Raw genomic sequence first — 18,500 nt, 5'->3', positions numbered from 1 at the left:
TCGCGGTCACGTAACACGGAAACAGCCGTCGCCCGACTGCAAGACACAATGACGTACTACTGAACACGAAAGATACGATTCCGACGTCTTTGTAAACCAGTGACCGCGTACGCCTCGAAATCAAATTCAAAACAATGATTCAAACCTTCCCCTTCCAAAAGAAACATTTAAACCCTACGCGGAATAAAACTTTTCGCTAGTAAATATGTAATATTATTTACACGGTTTTAATAACTATATTATTTTTAGGTAAACTTTTTTCAACATTCTATATTAAATACTATTATTATTGATTCGACGTGTTATGTATTATAGGAAATAAACTGATCTCGACAATAAACACTACATCGATGGATCGTAGAATATCATAGAAAATGCAAGATTCTATTAGCCAATACGTTCAACAGATATAATAATTGTGCAAAATAATTAAACATTGTTTTCGAGAAAGCCCATATTACTATCGAAAAATCTGTGAACAAATAAAAGTACGAAAACTCCATAAATTCATAAAATAACGATAAGCAATTACGACTCGTGTTAATTCTATACATGAAAATAACGGCAATTTAACTGAGGTTAAGCCGAATATAAACTGTCATAAATGTTGATCAATATTATACGTATAATTTACGAAAATATGCTTATCAAACTACTGAATACTATGTATATTAATACTAGGTGGTTTTGTTAGAATTTTAGTAATACATCAAATTTCCAATAATCAGGCATTAGCCATTGGATATGCGCATACATAAATTATAGAACATTAAAACTTTAAAACTCAACATTAATACTATTATTTTGATATTAAATTTAAATAATTCCATTAGAATGACATCCTGTGTGCGATATGTGCGAGGCAAGTAATATATATCAACGAGTAATTTGATTTTAATTCAATTTTAATTAAAACACTAGAAGCTAAAAATTGATTTTTAGAATTGCACTACAAAAGTTTTAACGAAAAATGGTTGGAGAAATGAATTTAGGCCAATGAAAAGCAAATATGAAAATTATAGTTTATTTATGAAATTATAACAATTATACATCAAATTTACTTTAAAGTTAAATTTTCAGAAAATTAAATTCGGTCGATTCAGAAAATAACATTTTAAACTCTCAACACAAACTTAAACAATATTACAATTACAGTTGATTAATATCATAAAATACCCTCATATCAAACAGTAAATGTTATTTGATGGAAATTTACTAAAAATATTATGGTATACTTTTACTAAATATACTTTAATTACTATATTATTTAAATACAAAATAATATATTTTTTATACAATATATACATTTTATATTTATTATAACGCCCTAATAATCTGTACACTTTTTTTTTTTTATTTTGTCTTACTGTATACTTTTGATTTGTAACGATAACTTAATTTGTTATCAGATCAACTGACATTAGTTTCAAGGTTAACAAACATTTTAAATTCAAAAATGTATACATTTTTAAATATAATTTTAAACAATCTATGTACACCGTAAAACAATTTAAAATCAATTGTACATTTAATTTATTTTATTTTTGACTAGAAAAAGAGATGTATATTTTGAAAAAATTGATAAAAACAATTTTAATGGCCCATGGTAATTTAACGATATATACCATTTTATATTCACATTTAAACTAAATTAATTAAACTAATAAATATAATAAAATCACGATAAGAATATTCTTGAATATTAAAATGTTTATTTTGTAAGATCAATAAAGTTAAACCAACATACAGGAATTATAAGTTTATTATGTTAAGCACTAGTCACTCTCTCTCTCTATATATATATATATATATACTAAATATATTAACTAACAGCTAGATAAATTAGTTAATATACGGCTCTAAATTCTAATTAAAATAAGATGTTCTTATCCAAGGTCCTATACATATGCGTTTGCGAATATCTTAGTTTAACACAGGAGGTTAGGTGTAATTACGTGAACCTATTCAATATAAATAAAATTGTTTTTGATTATACAGTAAATTTAAGTACTTCTGAAACATAAATTATAATAAGTTGAATTTTCTATAGCTAAATTTTTAATAGAAAAATATAGTGCCTAATATTATACCTAATACAAAATATATTAGTTTATTTACTCAATAAATTTTTAACGTAATCTCTAAATTAATTTTAAAATAAATAATAGGTGATTATAATTGTTTTCGAGCTAAACAGGTAATATTTTACTCCGTTAAACACAAAAGTAGATATAGCATCATCGTTTAAAAAGCACTATTCAATTGAGCTAACTTTATAAATTACATTTTTATAAAAAAAATGTATGAGTAAATAGATATAAATTATTCTTGAAGCATAAATTAAATGTATTAATGATTTAAATTTACCTACAGTTAATCTACACAATATAAATGGTGTTTTAACAGTGCACAGTCAAAATACGCTGTAAGATTATAGTTTTGAATAGTTCCGCTGATCAACCAACCACTCAATTTATTATGTATTAATTAAATAATAACGCAAATATAGATAAAATTATAATTATAGCATAGGATAAATAAAGTAATACGATAAAATTTTACTAATAAAAATAACTAGCAATATATGATTTATCATGTTTATTCTGTCGGGTTAAGTTGTTTTAAAATCTTACACAACATTCAAGTAGTCAAGAACCGCTATAGCCGTACGTATGTATTATTTCAACTTATGAAAAATGTGAAAACTTCATAAGTATATAATTTTATAAATTATTGTATAAAATAATACCTTCTGTATCACATTCCCACCATATTATTTGATAAATCATCATACTGTAAAGTGTTGGCAAAATATTATTAAAAATACAATTATTGAAATAACCATCTATGCACAAGCACACACCATTGTACCAACCTATTATGTAATTCGTTAAAATATTGAATCATATATTACAGTTATTGTATCAGACGTAACAAATTTTTCTAATCAAAACAATAAAAACCATAAAATATTAATATAACGTACTATTTTTTTAGTTACAGAAACGATAAAATTTAATGTGTTCCACAAAACTACATAAATAATTTTTATAATAACTTGAATAAATTGACAATAGCTAAATGTTAGGAACATATAGGTTATGAAAAGCAGGAATGTAACCGAAACACATAAGGCGAAACCAGTTTTGAAAAAATGCTAATAAAAATATTTTAAATCTTGTCTTAATGTAATTGCGTTTTTACGCAGACCGATCGTTTTACGTTTGTATAAAAAACATAGAAACTTTTAAAAACCAATTCAATCGAAATGCGGTTAAGTCGCTTAACATGAAGACTACACACGGATGATACTTGTCGACAGCAGTGGGCGTTATACGTTTTCAATTGAACGTTTAAACGTAATTTCATTGGCATTTTAAGTATATTCTAATCCGGAGCATTAAACAGTTCAAAGCAAATTATAAATTTTTTATCATTAATAAAATACGAAATTACACAATTTTGATTCCACCAACGCTACTCCATTTATCCCCCCTCCACGCGTTCTCTTATTACCGCTCGGTAAGTCCATCAGTGTATTACATTATTATTTTATAACATATTGGATTTAAAAATACAACAGACCATTACCGCACAGGACTATATTCTGGAACAAAGGAAAATCGATTTTTAATGAATCACTTTGTGTACGCAAACGTACGGACGTGCACACAAATACATAATGGCAATATCACGACGACGTTGCGAAACAAATGTGTTTTCACAACACCCTCCCCAACGTAAATACCTAAAGGAAACACGACGGCTACAAGTTCTCCTAAGACGTGGCAACGCGGTGTAGCCGTAGAGACTGCTGGCTGGCTGATCGTTGTGCGCGCGTATACATATCCTTTTAGTAATATATTGTAAGTACTTGTTATTATATACATAGAAGTTTCCATTATAATAATATACGCGCACAAACACAGCCGTCGTCGTCGTTTATAATGGTCTGGTTTTATGTTAATGACATGTATACGAGTCTGTGTGTGTATGTGTCTTTCTTTAAATATGTATAAAATTATTATTAAACAAAAAGAACCGGTCCCGCGCCGAGCCCATACTACGCCGAACGACGGCTGGCTACAAGTTCCGGTTAATGTATTTATATGAATACGTGCAAGCGAGTGTGTATCTGCGTAACGGATTTTTGCTTGCTGCCACGGTGCGATTTTTCTTTCCGGAAACGGATGTACACACGACCATCTCGTTTTTTTTTTTTTTTATAACGTTCCAATTATCATACGAATTAAACCCAATAGGTAGGGGTGCGTGCGTGCGAGAGAGTGGAGTGGAGTGGTGCGCGCGATGCGTTTTTTATTAATAATAATTTTTCCGACAATTGGTCGAGGGCCGAAATATTATTATGATGTGACAGAGACGAGTGAAAAAAATACGACATCCACTCGAACGGAGGAGCATTACGTTACACAGCGTACGGTTTGTTGGTTTGTGGTATTTTTTATTGTTGTTTCGCGGAAAGCAACAATTTAGATTTAGACGTCGAAGACGTCGTCGTTTTTTCTTCGTGTTATGCTAGAAAAAATCAGGTTAAATACGAAAGGAAAAATTAAAACGCCAAAAAATAAATAATAAAAACAACATTTGTAAAACACGTATAACAATACTATTTTCTTCGTCGCTTTCTGATAACGACAGCCAGCCGTACGTCGCGCGAAGCGTAAATAACAATTCACTGCGGTTGCAATAAATCAGTTTTTAAATCTTTACATAACACAGATTTTCGAATTCAGATGTTATATTTATCTCGTTTTACTCGTCGGAAATGTTTTCCGATACCCATCCGCTGCGTTAACCACCTATAAAATATTTTTTGGAACGGTGAAACATGGAATGTGAATTTATTCGATCGGTTTACGTACCACGCACGGCTAGGCGCGCGAACTTTACCGATTTCGAGAAAATATCAAATTGTCTCCTCTCCGGGTGAAGAAATTACGCGGATTAATGTGCACGTGGTGTACAGAAGAAACAGCATAAATGTTTAATGGAACGCGCACTCGGTTCAGTTGTCGGCGACGACCGTCGGTTTGGTTCGTTCCGTGCAAAAAACCCGTCAAAGATACCACTATGTTATTTCAAATGAAAACGTTCGTAAGATACGCATTATTATTAATTTACGCGTGCGAGTAGCGCGAACGAAAAACATTACATTTAATTAATATCAGACCAGCAAACATTTGATCGACATCGGTTCGAAGTAATTTCAATAATAAACAAAAGCGCGTTCAATCATAAATCGAATGAACATTCTATCGTAATACGTATCATGTATATGTATTATAAATTATAATGCACATGCACTACATCGAGTCGCAGAAGAAATAAGAGGGCATTTTTCGAAAGTAGATAAATTAATTTCAAAAGGGAAAAAAATATTTTTGAAAGCACCTTCCCGCGTAGAGAAATTTAGATAAATAGCAAAAGGTATACCTTTACCGCCGCAACCAGTTATAACTCGTTGGGGAACGTGATTATTACGTAAAAAATAAAATAGTGATTTTGAATTTATCAAACAAGTTGTGTCAATGCACTGGACAATGAAGATGCTATTTCTATTAAAAAAGTGCAAACAGTAATTAAAGGTTCTAGCTTACACAGAAATTTTATTTATATAATAGCGCATTTCGGTACATTGTCTGAATCAGTTACTAAATTAGAAACTCGTGGACAAAGTTTATCAGAATCTTTAAGAATATTAGAAAATATAAGAGTTTTAATAAATAAAGCACCAAATGAAATTGGTATTGCAATAAATAAGAAAATGGAAAATATTTTAAATAAAAATAAAGGGTTGAAAATACTATAAAATTATCTTATTTAAAATATTTAAAAAATTATAAATGGCGAAAAACCTAATGAAAATAATATACCAGAAGATATAACAACGGACGATATTTCACACTTTAAATATGCTTCAGTATCATCAGTCGAAATTGAAAGAAGTTTATCTACTCACAAAAGTATATTATCCGACCAACGACGGTTATTTTTATTTGAAAATATAAGACAGCATATCATCATCCAGTGCAATAGCGATATTGTTCAGGTTGGTATTAATAACAACAAGCAAAAACAAGTTAAAATATTAAAATTTTTTTATAAATTATTATTTTAGAATGAATGATTAAGAAAACAGAAGCATAAAAAAACTAAACAAGTAACAACGTATAATAAACAAAAAAAATATTTTACATTATTATTATTATTATTATTATTATATATTATTAAAATACATTTGTATAATTTAAAATATTTTTTCCAATTTTTAAGCTATAATAAATATAATTTAAATGCATTTTTTTAAGAGCATTTTTTAAAATTTTTTAGGGCATTAAAATCCCAGCCCTAATTATAATCAAGCCAAATTTTGTATTATATTTTAATAATACGCAAATTTTAAATTAAAAACCAAAAAACGAATGTCGACGAATCTTTGCGCGCGTGGTTACACTGTGTTACTCGGATTCCTGCCAAGATGAATTATAAGCACTTTTGTCGCGTACCTATATATTTTTATCGATTTCCAATGCACGGGTATAGTTTATAAGCAAACGAATAAAACAAATTCCCGTTTCGAGGTGTATTTTTCTTTTCGTTTACACTATTATACATGTAATTGAGATTTAGAGAACAATCGGACAATGGTCGTTTTGCGCGTGGTCTCGGTGTATATACTATACATCAATAAATATATTTTTTTTCGTTCCTTTTTATGTGCGCTCACAAAGCGAATAATAATAATATATTATGTGCAAAATTTAGAGTAGATATTATTATTTTACGCGCAATCGAAAAAAGAAAGTATATATGTATACATAGTATACATAAATATGCTTTTTTTACTTTACGATCGCTGACGACACGTAGCACCTAAATTATCCTAGGAACGCACACATTGCTGCTGCTGCTGATAATATCATCCGTCCATCGCACACCCCACGTACCTTTTGGACGTGTAAAAATGAGCAAACGCACGCGTTTTAAATATTACTTAGGGCAAAAGAGCATACACAACAACAAGCACACAATCGTCTAAAATATTACATTTAAGTCCGGAAGTTTCCAATTAAAAGTGGCTTTTAAACGAGACGACCTTGCGCCACTGCATTTTAACTAGAAACATTAATAAACGTAATATATATATATATATATTCACATAATACGTATATGTGTATATATTATTATATTATACGAAAAAACCACTACACGTATTTAAGACAATCACTAAAATATTATTATTATTATCACTGTTATATTTTGCACCGAGTCCATTATTGTAGGGCCCCGTAGTGTACAACGCGTCCAACAATCTGCAGATTAAAGAGCAGTGCTGCTGTGTTTTCTCTCCTCGAAATGCGTTTATATATTTCATATACATTTTATTAACAATGAGAATTTGAATATTTTTAATTATGTTAAGTGGCTCGCTAATACTTTTCCTGATAAATATTCAACATTAATTTACATTTAATGGTAATTCGGTTTTTTTATTTTTTTTTGTCTACTTCTTTTTTTAGGTCAGAACAAAAACCCGGAGTATAAAGCGTCGGTTTCAGCGTAAATTTGAATAGATCAAAATAAATATTCCAAGTAAAAAAAAAAATTAAAAATTAAATTAGCCAAAAAAATGTATGTATACATTATGGTATATTACATATTTCATAGAAAACACGAACATCTCATTCTGTATCGTCAGCAGTAGTGAATTTAAAGGTTCAAATGAAGTCGGCAAATCCAAAAGAGGGACCTCGTAGTAAATGTATCACTAAAATTCTTAGCCTCGTTTTACAAAGCTGCTTGCTATATTCGCATTTCCGAGATACGAAAATGGAAAATAGTACATTAGAAATAACGTGATGCAGCGAAACCGATAATAAATCATTGTTCATATACTCGTAGTGTTCATACTCGAAAATTATATAAAATTCTATAAGCAACAGTATTTCTAATTATATCTAGATTCGATTTTTTCTACTTTGTAAATAAAATGTTCTATTTTTGAAGTATTCGGAGTGTTCCTGAGTATTTTCTGTATATTTAAATTATTTTGTTATAAATAAAAGTGGTAATTGTAAACGATATTACAGTTTGTACTATATATTTTTTTTTGTGGTGAAATTTAAAAAAAATTAACTATAATTTTTCTGGGCCTCGGTAAACAATTTAAGAAGGGGCCCCGTCGGCATTTACCAACCAAACGACCGTTAAATCCGCCACTGATCGTCAGCACATGGTGAGTCTTTCCTACTTCTCGCAACGTAATATTGCACACCCACGCACGACGTCCACAAGACACGCAGTATTTTCACGTTTTGACGCTTTTTCGTCCATTCTTTGCGCGATATGGCTCTTACGCATAATTTCATTACGTTTCAACGCGAGAAAAGCAAAAAAAAAGTGTTATAATTGAGAATTGTTTATTGTATTGCGTGTTGGGGCACCGGCTGTTAGCGTCGTGTTCTGTCGTGGCATCGTGTTTTTTTAATACAAATCACGCTTTTGGTTTTATTTTTGATTTTTGCCCCTTTTTTACGTAATAAACGCATAATCAGGACATCACGTTAACACGGTGTTATTAGAACCATTGATGGTTTTTACGGTCCGTGCGCTGTGTAATACATGATGTAAAAATTCATCAGTGAAATTAGTACGAAAATAATTTTACACGTGAAGGGGAAAATTAATTTTAAAAAACAATTCCACCGAACTGAAAGCAACATTGTGTTAAACTAGGCAACTTCATCGTAGCACAACCAGTTTCTAGAACATTCCTATAGGTTTTTTCAGAAAATTTGGAGTTTCAACACGAACAATATAACTATTAACTACTTAAGTTTATTATTAGATTTTACAAAACACAAATTCGAACATTCAATACTATTTATTCTTATATTATTTTTAATTTTTTTTTTTTAGAACTTACCGTAAATGAGAATCATTACGGATCCGATTGATACACGATTGCAGGGCACAAATAATAAACCTTCGGAAATTATATAAATGGCTTTCAAATAATTGACGTTAAAGTACACATTTTTTTTTTCTTTTTACCGATTAAAATATTAATTGAAAATCAATTTTTATAACGTTTCCCCTAAATCACTAAAATAGTCATAAAATATTCATTGGGCATCGCACGATATTCGCGTTGATAAAAAACAATTCTTAAGCCTAGGTTTATAGAACTCTATAAGAAATTCTTAAACTTCTCATGGCGAGTAGATTCGACGAATTTCAAAATAAATCACTCCTAATTGTAGAAAAATACCTTTAATTTACTTTATTTACTATAGGGCACGGAAAGACTTCGTGCGGTGCAGCTACAGGGTTCCCGATGATCGTAAGAGTTTTAAGAACAGTTAGTTTGGAAGGATTCACGAAAATATTATTAATATCATTAGGTATTATATATCAGGGCACTAATATTATTTTTATTATTATATTATTTTACTACAGTCGTCGTAGCGATGAAGGAGAAAGAAAAAAAAAGAGTAACAGTGATATTATTATTACACTTTGGTTTGAACGTCAATCAAGGAGAGTGTGTATAAATTTAAAAATATAATAATGAACGGCGTGTCCCTCCCTCGGTAAACGTAGTCTAGTTTGTGAATTGGCGACGTCGCGGTCGTCGTCGTACTTATAGTAATATAACATAACCCAAATAGTACGCATGTTCGTCGGCAATTCGGACTGGTTTTCGACGAGAAAAAAATAAACCCGTATTTTTTTTTATTTTTATTTCCAGTATTTCGTCTGGTCCTTATTTCGCGTCGTCGAAGACTATTTAAGTACATTAAACAGTACACGTTAAAATAATAAACTATGCGGACAAACGTGTGTGTACAGAGCGATCGGAAACAGTAGGTGGGAGATGTACGACGACAGAAGTAGGAATAATAATAACACAGGCCGTGGCGGAAATCGATAAATTCGAAGAGAAAAAACCAGAAAGACGGTACGAGCGAGTGGACGAGGCGAGGGGACGGATAGTGATGAGAGGGTGCGAGTGAGAGGGATGGGGTGAGAGAAGTAATCAAAACACCCCCGCCGAGTAGCGAGGACAAGCACGATAATGTATTATTACAGCGTTTATACAGTTTCTCTTGGATCGCCCTGTATGCACACACGCGGACATGTGTTACCGGCCACTACGCTTGCGCGTACCACACACGCACGCACGCACAAGCCGTAACAATAATAATAAAAGAGAAGAGTTCGACCGCGACTAGGAGGGGGACGGAGAGCAGCACGAGAGATTACGCACGCACGCACCACGCAACACCGCGTAACGGGAAGCGGAGGAGGAGTGCCTAAACGACGGCGGCGACGGCGGTGGAGTCTGCTGCCCCTGAAACGCGTTCTCTGAACCGCGTGCGCGAACGTAAGTATTTCAATCTCGTTTTCGTGGACGGGGTCTGCCACCCGCGTCCGACCGTGTGCGTGTGTACGACTGTGTACGAGTGTTACCGAGTGTGAGCGCACACACGTTCGTGCATTGACACACACACGCGCGTATACACATTAACATAGTAGTAGTAGTAGTAGTAGTAGTAGTAGTATTAGTAGTAGTAGTAGTAGTAGTAGTAGTAGTAGTAGTTGTAGTAGTAGTATTAATGCGGTGTATGTGTAGTCACTGCCGCCGCCGCGAGTGGTTGCCACGTTGCCGATCGGAGCGTTGCCGATCGCGCGCGCGGTGGGGCGGCAGCGACGGTGTTTTCCTTAATAGCCATGCCGCCACCGCGTGTGCGTGCCACGTTCTCTCCCGTGGTCGAACGAGTTAGCCCCACGCACAGAAGACCTGATGTACCCCGAGCAGCGTACGAATACGGCGTACACATATTGTGTGCGAAATATTGTACAAAATCATGTTTTTAAGGGGAAAAAAAAAGGTGAAAAGTTTGCAACGGGCTCCTAATGAGACTTTCTGCGCCACTACGTTATAAGCACATCAATTTCTAGACCGAAAAACCACATTTTGTACGTCGATTTATACTCTCGCAAACTTTTATTATTATATCTCGTCTCCAACCCTGAAGATCTGTGGCCACGTACGCGGTGATACGTTTGAGTACCACTGAGAAACGGCGACGAGGACCAGGTGCCCCGTCGGCTCTCGCAATGTACACACAATGTACAATTTAATATTATTATAATAATAATAGTCAGCTGCAGCCGCCGCCTCTGTTCGGAACCTGACGAGAGACCGCACACCACTCGGTGATAGCGGTGATGGTAGTAGTAGTGGTGGCGGTGGCGGCTGAGGACGGTATAGATTTCTCGGTTAGATAATGTCCGGCCGTCGTTTTAAAATACACACCGGCGTATATATCACCCGATTTTTATTTACGGTCTGGCTTCTATCTATAATAATAATGACGACGACGAAGACGATAATGCCGATCGGCAGACAAGGCGTTCCTCCATCTGCTAAAACCACATTTTTGGACCCATGCGGTTAATGGTTACTATGCGTCGTGAGGGTCTCTGATGGAAATTGGTTTTATTTCTTTCTTCATTTTTCATATACACGCACACGCACATACTTTAACTCGTCGACCGCGGTGACCGATTGACAGGAGTATGGTGGACGGGGGTAGTATTGTGGGATACGAGAGAGAAAAAACGCGTTATGTAAAAACAACGATTTCCGTGCGCCACCAGCACTCGGACAAATGACGGTTGAATAAATAAAACGAACGCATACTTCACACGTCGCAACGCCGCCGAAAACGGCATCTTTGGCAGCCCTCGTCGTCGCGTCACCGTCGACGAGGGTGTTGGTTGTGCAGAAAGGAAACAATGGGGTTGTTCATGGTACGCGGGTCGGTGCGGAGCGACACAAGGCGCGAGACGGACAACAGTATTGTGTGTAAGGTATATGTGCGTGTGTTTGTAGGAGGAGAAAAATACGTTTGCTCTGTGCGAATATTGGCCCCAGCGGCACGTTCGATTTATTCGTTTTTTCCCTCCTTCTCTGTCTATTTCTCTTTCCGTCTCTCCCCTTATTCCCAGCACACGTGGCGACGCAACTGCTGCCGCAGGAATCGTCACTGCCGCTGCTTGTACGACGCGCAATCGACTAAATATTATATATTTTATATACGAGAAACGCCTACAGCACAGAAAAATCCGTATCGTCGTGCCAGAAGATCAAAAATGTTACCATAATATATATGTATAGACTAATTACGTAATACTCGTTTTTTTTTTTAACGCACCCTTACGAAGAACATCCCATTGTGTCAAGCTATCCATTTAGTACCTTAGGTACCTTAGGTATTAGTACCTAGGTAAACTCTGTTTTTCAGGAGAATAGCAGTAAAATTAACAGCTGAAATTTATTGTTATTAGCATACGGTTAATAATGTAACTTTAGACGTACGACTTAACACGGTTTACAGAAAAGAAAAAAATTAACACTATTAACTTAACCTTAAATCGATGTGCTGAAGAAAATATTCCAAAACTAATACCATTTATAAAAGAAGTATACAAACGAAATAAACAGAACCATGCGATACATGCGAGCTGAACGTAATCAGTGAACATTTAAATGTCAAAAAATAAATAAAATTAAGTAAGCAAAGTTAAGAATCAAAATATATATATTAACCATAAATTAACTTATTTCTTTATAAATCACAAAAATTCTCACTAATTTGGTTCAAGATTCAATTATTTCTTTATCTCCTTCCTTCCTTTCTCTCAATTATTTAGGGTCGGCCACCCTCATTTTGAACCTCCACTCGTCTAGATTTTCTACATCTTCTACACACACCAACGACCCTCATATCATTCTCAATTGTATCCAACCATCTTTTTTTTTGGTCTTCTTCTTCCTATTTTCCCTTCAACGTTCATTTTCATAACAACTCTTTCTGCACTTGTTTCTTCTCGTCCCATCGCATGCCCAAATCATCTCAATACAATTATTTGAATTAATCATATTATTTCCTATATGTATTGTATTTCGATGCACCTAGATGTAAAATTTTAGTTTCTCGCATGATGATAGTAGTTATACTCGTTAGTTCAACAATCACCCTGTATACAGATTGATACCACCACATCGTAAATCGTGGAAAAAACCGATGACGTTGATATAAAATTTTAACATCATTACAACAGTCGTTCGACTCGCACGAAACTTATAAATTATGACTATTAGTATTATTATATACCATATTAATACGTTTTTTGTGATCAAACTAATTTTACCAATGAATGCCGTTTATCTAGGGAACAATGTCTTATTGTAATTATAGTGCAGGATTAATTAAAGATAAATATTATTTCATAATATTTTTATTTTAAGATAAATTTCATAATAAAATAAAGGCGTGAAACTACGAGACGTAGCGCACGAAGACGACGATTAATCGGCTACCATTTGCGTTAACAACGCGCGCCGGACGTGATAAAATATACTGACGACGACGGATCGATGTTTCACACGAATGCCAATATCTGATAAAACGTGTTTTTTGAATTTTTTTTTTGGAATATTTTGTGTCATACACATGGTGCGGAGCCGACGTAAACAATAATTACGCGTCAAACGCCAGTTGTTCAAACACTCAGTAACGTGTTATAAGAAAAAATAATATAAGGTTACGTGTTTTAGTCGTATAATAGATTTCCTATAACACACACACATACATAAACTGGTCGTATTTTATTCTTTGGTTCAGCTGCTTCATACATGAAATCCCTTTACAAAAAGCACAAAACTGTTTCTTTGTCTGACGACGCCATCTTGTTTGCGAACAAAAAAATGAACAAAACTCGTATTTCGGTGCATTTCATGTGGATTTCTCACAGGACGCGACGACGGTGACAAATCGCAATTTTTTTTTTCGATTTTTCCATTACCAATCGCGTGAACGGGAAGAAAGCACATAATGAAGTCATTGAATTAGGTGTACCACCACACACACACGACAAGTACACAACGAGGACATGCTGCAATGGGGGGGAGAGAAAAAAACCAGGCCAATCGGGTAAACGGAATAAAGGATTAGCAAACTTTCGAGTGTTCGATAATCAAGAGAATATGCATAATTCATGGGGAAGAAAATCGCCCACGTCGACCGCGTTTACAAACAACCCAGTCGTACACGGGATTCGAGTAATAAGTTCGTATCTGTGCATGAGCGCGGTGCAGTACTTCGCAGTGGTACGAGCCAAGTCACGTTGTTGCGCGATAACTACACCAGGCGCGAAGAGTTTATCTCGTTAATTATTATTGTCATCAATAATGAGTATAGTTATTTTAAATACCGTCGACCTGTGGAGGCGATTATCAGCATTGCGCGCAGCTGTTCAAATTTTCGCAATAAATATACCGATTACAATATTTTTATAATAATACATATTTCAGGCGTTACGATTTGGATCGATTCACATAATACATTTCATAGGTACTCAAACTACCAACTGCATACGGCTATGCACCAAGTTAGAAAATATACGTGTGTCTTGTTAAGACTGACTTGTTGAAATAATAATAATAATAAAATGATAATTCAAACTTTTGTTTGTCGAGGCGGCGTACAATACCCGTGCAAGAGTACATAGATAGATGTGTATACATATAATGTATGACTATTGTTATATTGGAAACGCGATGACGCCAATTGTTTGTTTTTGGGCAAAGATAATAAAAGGAGAACCCTCCAGTGGCGGCGGCGGCCCAGCGTCGATATGTAGTGCGCGCGGCGGTGTGTTGTGCGAGAGACCTATGCGCGCGGAGAAAAATATTTGTTCAGGTTTCTAACCAGAGAGGGCGGAAAAGAGGGAAAAAAGGTCTAATATTAATCGTAATGAGAACCACACACCATCCCAGACGCCAACAGCAGAGTAGACGGCGGTCGCGGATGCGTACACAATAACATCGCGTCGAAAAAATATTAAAACCGACGAGGGAAAATTACACGTGAAAAAAAAATAAAAATTGGCGATTACGTCAAAATTCCCCAGCCCCTCCGGAACCCTATTGTGTTGCGCTGCGCATAACTCGATAAATACAACCCCCACGCGCACGGTATACGCTCTACTACTAGCCCGATATATTTTTCTTGGCTTTTTCGCTAATTCATTCGTTTTAATGTCGTCCGATTTTCTATAAATAATATAATAGACACATTTCGTCGCAATGACTCCTACGCGCTCTCATCCTACTCCAGGATAACAATGAGTGTGCGCGCGTGTGTACACTGTTGTTTTACACACAAAAGCGTGGCCTTTTATTCGAGGTGGTCCTTCCATCACCACCGGGGAGTCACCGGCGGGCCAAGAGTTTTGCCAAACGGGACGTGAACAGCGTTAACTAATAATTGAAGAACTCAACATATACGCACACGGTGATCGATCGAGTTAATAATATTAGTATATTATTAAATCGTAAAGAAAAAAAAACAACGGCTCCGACGTCATAATAATAATAAGAGTTCACATGTGCGATCAGAAGTGTATCGAGAGAGCAACGGGAAAGTCGGGAACGGAAATCAGTGATCGGACGAAAAGAACGATACATCCGAAAACCGGCGACTAATGAGAAGTTTACGAGCCGCCGCCGAGAAATCGACGTGTGATGCATACCGGAAATTCCTGAGATCCACTGACTGCCCCGAGGCGGCGATAACGGTCGTCATTGGCGATCACGCACCGCGGCTCTCGTCTCCTGACCACGATCCTGCACGCCCGATTTCCTACACGCTTTTTGGCCGAACACCAACAATTAAGGAAAAATAAATAAAAACGTCCGCTCGCCCTAGCGTATGTGTGTACACGACGACGAAGACGACGCAACGACCTGCTGCTGCTGCTGTCCGGTCGCTTTATACAATATGTATGTAGTATGTATACCTCTCCTCTTCTAGGTTGTTGCTCGTCCCTATGTACACAACACCGGTAAACACCGGTTTTCCGTGACCACGTGAAATTATTATTTTTGTGAAGTCTTACTATAAAATTCTACCTACACACACACACACATACGGCATACTCGCTCGCCCGTGTGAACGAGGCGACGGCGGCTTCAATGGCGAAATAATATAATGATGACGACCATAGTATTGGTATAATAATAGCAATAGACCGCATTTACATACGGCGCATTCATGAATATACGACTCGGCCGACTCGCGTATAATTAACGACGTATAAATATTTAAAAACGAAAAAATATTATATATTAGTTATTGTAATTTATTTTAATTCGTATTCTCCGTGGTGTTCGGGGTGAAGGGGCGGGAGGAACGGCCGGTGGCTGACAAACGGAATAGGAGGCTCCATAATAATTACCGCACGCCTATGTGTATCGATATTTCCCCCTCAGAAACGCGCTTTTGAATAATGCATATCCACCGGAACACCTGGTAGTGGTGGTGGTCGCGACGGCGGTGTCCGAACCGTACGACATGACGCCTTACGAGTCCGGTATGTCTTGGATTTAACGGTTAACAGAGATTTTTTTTTTTCTTATCACATCGTTTTATTGAGAATACGAAAAAATGAATTAGAGATGTTATGTGTGCGTATGTGTGGGTGAAACAGGGGAAGAGTCGAGCGCAGAAAGAGAATCGGAGAAGAAGCAGTAAGCTAGGGATGGAGACGGACGGCTAATAAGAATTTGAAATGAGTTCCTTCTCGGCGGGGTTGAATTTTCCTGGACGTGCCCCGCATGCATTTTACATAATTCCGCCGGCTATTAGATCAATATGACGCGGGTGCATGTACGCGCGCGCCCGTGCGTGTGTGTATCCCCACACGTATATTGTATGTGTGTACAGTGTACCGGTCTGTACTGCGACTACTACGACACTACGCAGACGACGACGCGTGCACACACGATGCGCGCCTCCCCCTCGTGGCCGTTTATCCAGCGTTCCGTCGGTTCACTGCGCCTACACCACCTCCTACGCCTATAACCACTGCTACTCCACGACTAATACTCCTGCGATGCGTTGTACCCTTCGCATAAGGACAATAAAAAAAAAAACCCATAGCGTTCTTCGCGCGCACACATTTTTGTTATTTTATTATTACTATTATCATTATTATTTTATATCCTGCGGGTCGCGAACGACCGTAAACGGGGTTAGGGGTTCCAAACATTCAATCGCACTCACCGACTTGCAGCACCCGGTCCACGCACCCGGTCTCCAGCAACTTGAGTCCCTTGTAAAAGGACAGGTTGCTCTGCTCCGAGTTTTGCGACGACGAGCTGGCTTGCGACACGCGTATCAGCGACGAGTACATGAATATGTCACGCTCGTTGCGAGGAAACGACCAGTAGATGATCTGCCGCTGCACCGGTTCCGGTATGCGGCTGTACCGTTCCTCGATGCGCTGGAACGGTATGGTCTCGGCCACGATGCGCGCGGTGATATCCAACAGTGAGTCGACCGTGCGGCATTGGCCCGAGCCGCCGCCGCCGGACGACGACGACGTGGACGCCCCGTCCCTGCAGCACAGCCGCTTGTTGGCTACGCCCGTGCTGCGGCTGCAGCACGGCCGTTTGCACGACGCCATCGCTACGACGACGTTACGCCGATGCTATTGATGCCGTTGGTGCCGGTGCTGGTGGTGGTGGTGCCGGTGCTCTGGACGACGATGGTTCCGGCGGCGTTTCGGCGGACACGCATCACACGTACGCATACACAGCGACGGGGCAGCCGCGGCGACTGCCACGCGCAGACAACAACGAGACACTAGGCGGCGGCGGCGGCGGCGGTGGCGACGAAAAAACGCACTCGGAACGACCGCACCACGCGCGCACACGAACCGACGAGACACTTTTTTTCGCGACGATACCGATGGCGAACGCGAAAAACGAAGAGGCGGTATCAACGGTTGTATTCCTGAACCACAACAACGACGGTTATTGAACGGTAAGAAAAACCAGAATGAAACACGGTTTCGCCGCACGTATACACAACACACGCAAATACTAATTTTTAGATTATTATTATTTCGCAGTGGCAACCACGGACGGATATGTAAACGCGCGCACCAAACACACACGCGCGCGCGTTAGCGACGACGAACGAGAACACGATGAAAAAAAAAATTTTTTTATTTAATTATTATTATTTTTTTTTTATTTTATTTTTTTCTATTATATATATTATATACACATACACGCACGCACACGCCACACTGAAACGCGCACACGAACCGACGTACTGGCCGCGCCCGTATCTCGTCGAACACTGAACGAAGACGGCGGCGGCAGCCCTCTGTCACGTTCCCCACCATGGTCGTGGTCGTCGCCGCCGCCGTGCGCGCGTGTACGTGCGTCTGTGGGTTTGTGTGACTGTGTGTGTGCGCGCGCGTGTGTACGTGTGCCAACACCGCGAGTTCAGCACGCGGCGACGGCGGTCACGGCTATCGATACATCGCCACTATCGATGTCTCGTGACAGCACAATCGGCTTTTCCCTCTTTTTCACGTACGCTACACTGTAAATT

The 18,500-nt window shown here is 37.2% G+C and overlaps 1 protein-coding gene across 2 annotated transcripts in view; it reads right to left on the bottom strand.

Annotated features, from left to right (window-relative positions):
- The window catches only part of LOC112679757 (zinc finger SWIM domain-containing protein 5-like), a 58,607-nt gene extending 40,688 nt beyond the window's left edge, over positions 1-17,919 (bottom strand). For both annotated transcript variants that reach the window (XM_025549668.1, XM_025549669.1), the window contains exon 1: positions 17,160-17,919. In XM_025549668.1, the coding sequence (XP_025405453.1) occupies positions 17,160-17,562 (403 nt within the window). In that variant the 5' untranslated portion in view covers positions 17,563-17,919. The remainder of the gene's footprint in view (positions 1-17,159) is intronic.
- Positions 17,920-18,500: the final 581 nt, after the last annotated feature.

Source organism: Sipha flava, unplaced genomic scaffold, assembly GCF_003268045.1.
Source record: "Sipha flava isolate LNK unplaced genomic scaffold, YSA_version1 167_pilon_pilon, whole genome shotgun sequence".
Taxonomy (NCBI): domain Eukaryota; kingdom Metazoa; phylum Arthropoda; class Insecta; order Hemiptera; family Aphididae; genus Sipha; species Sipha flava.
The sequence above is the reverse complement of the archived record's forward strand: the minus strand, read 5'-3'. Positions and strand labels throughout refer to the sequence as shown.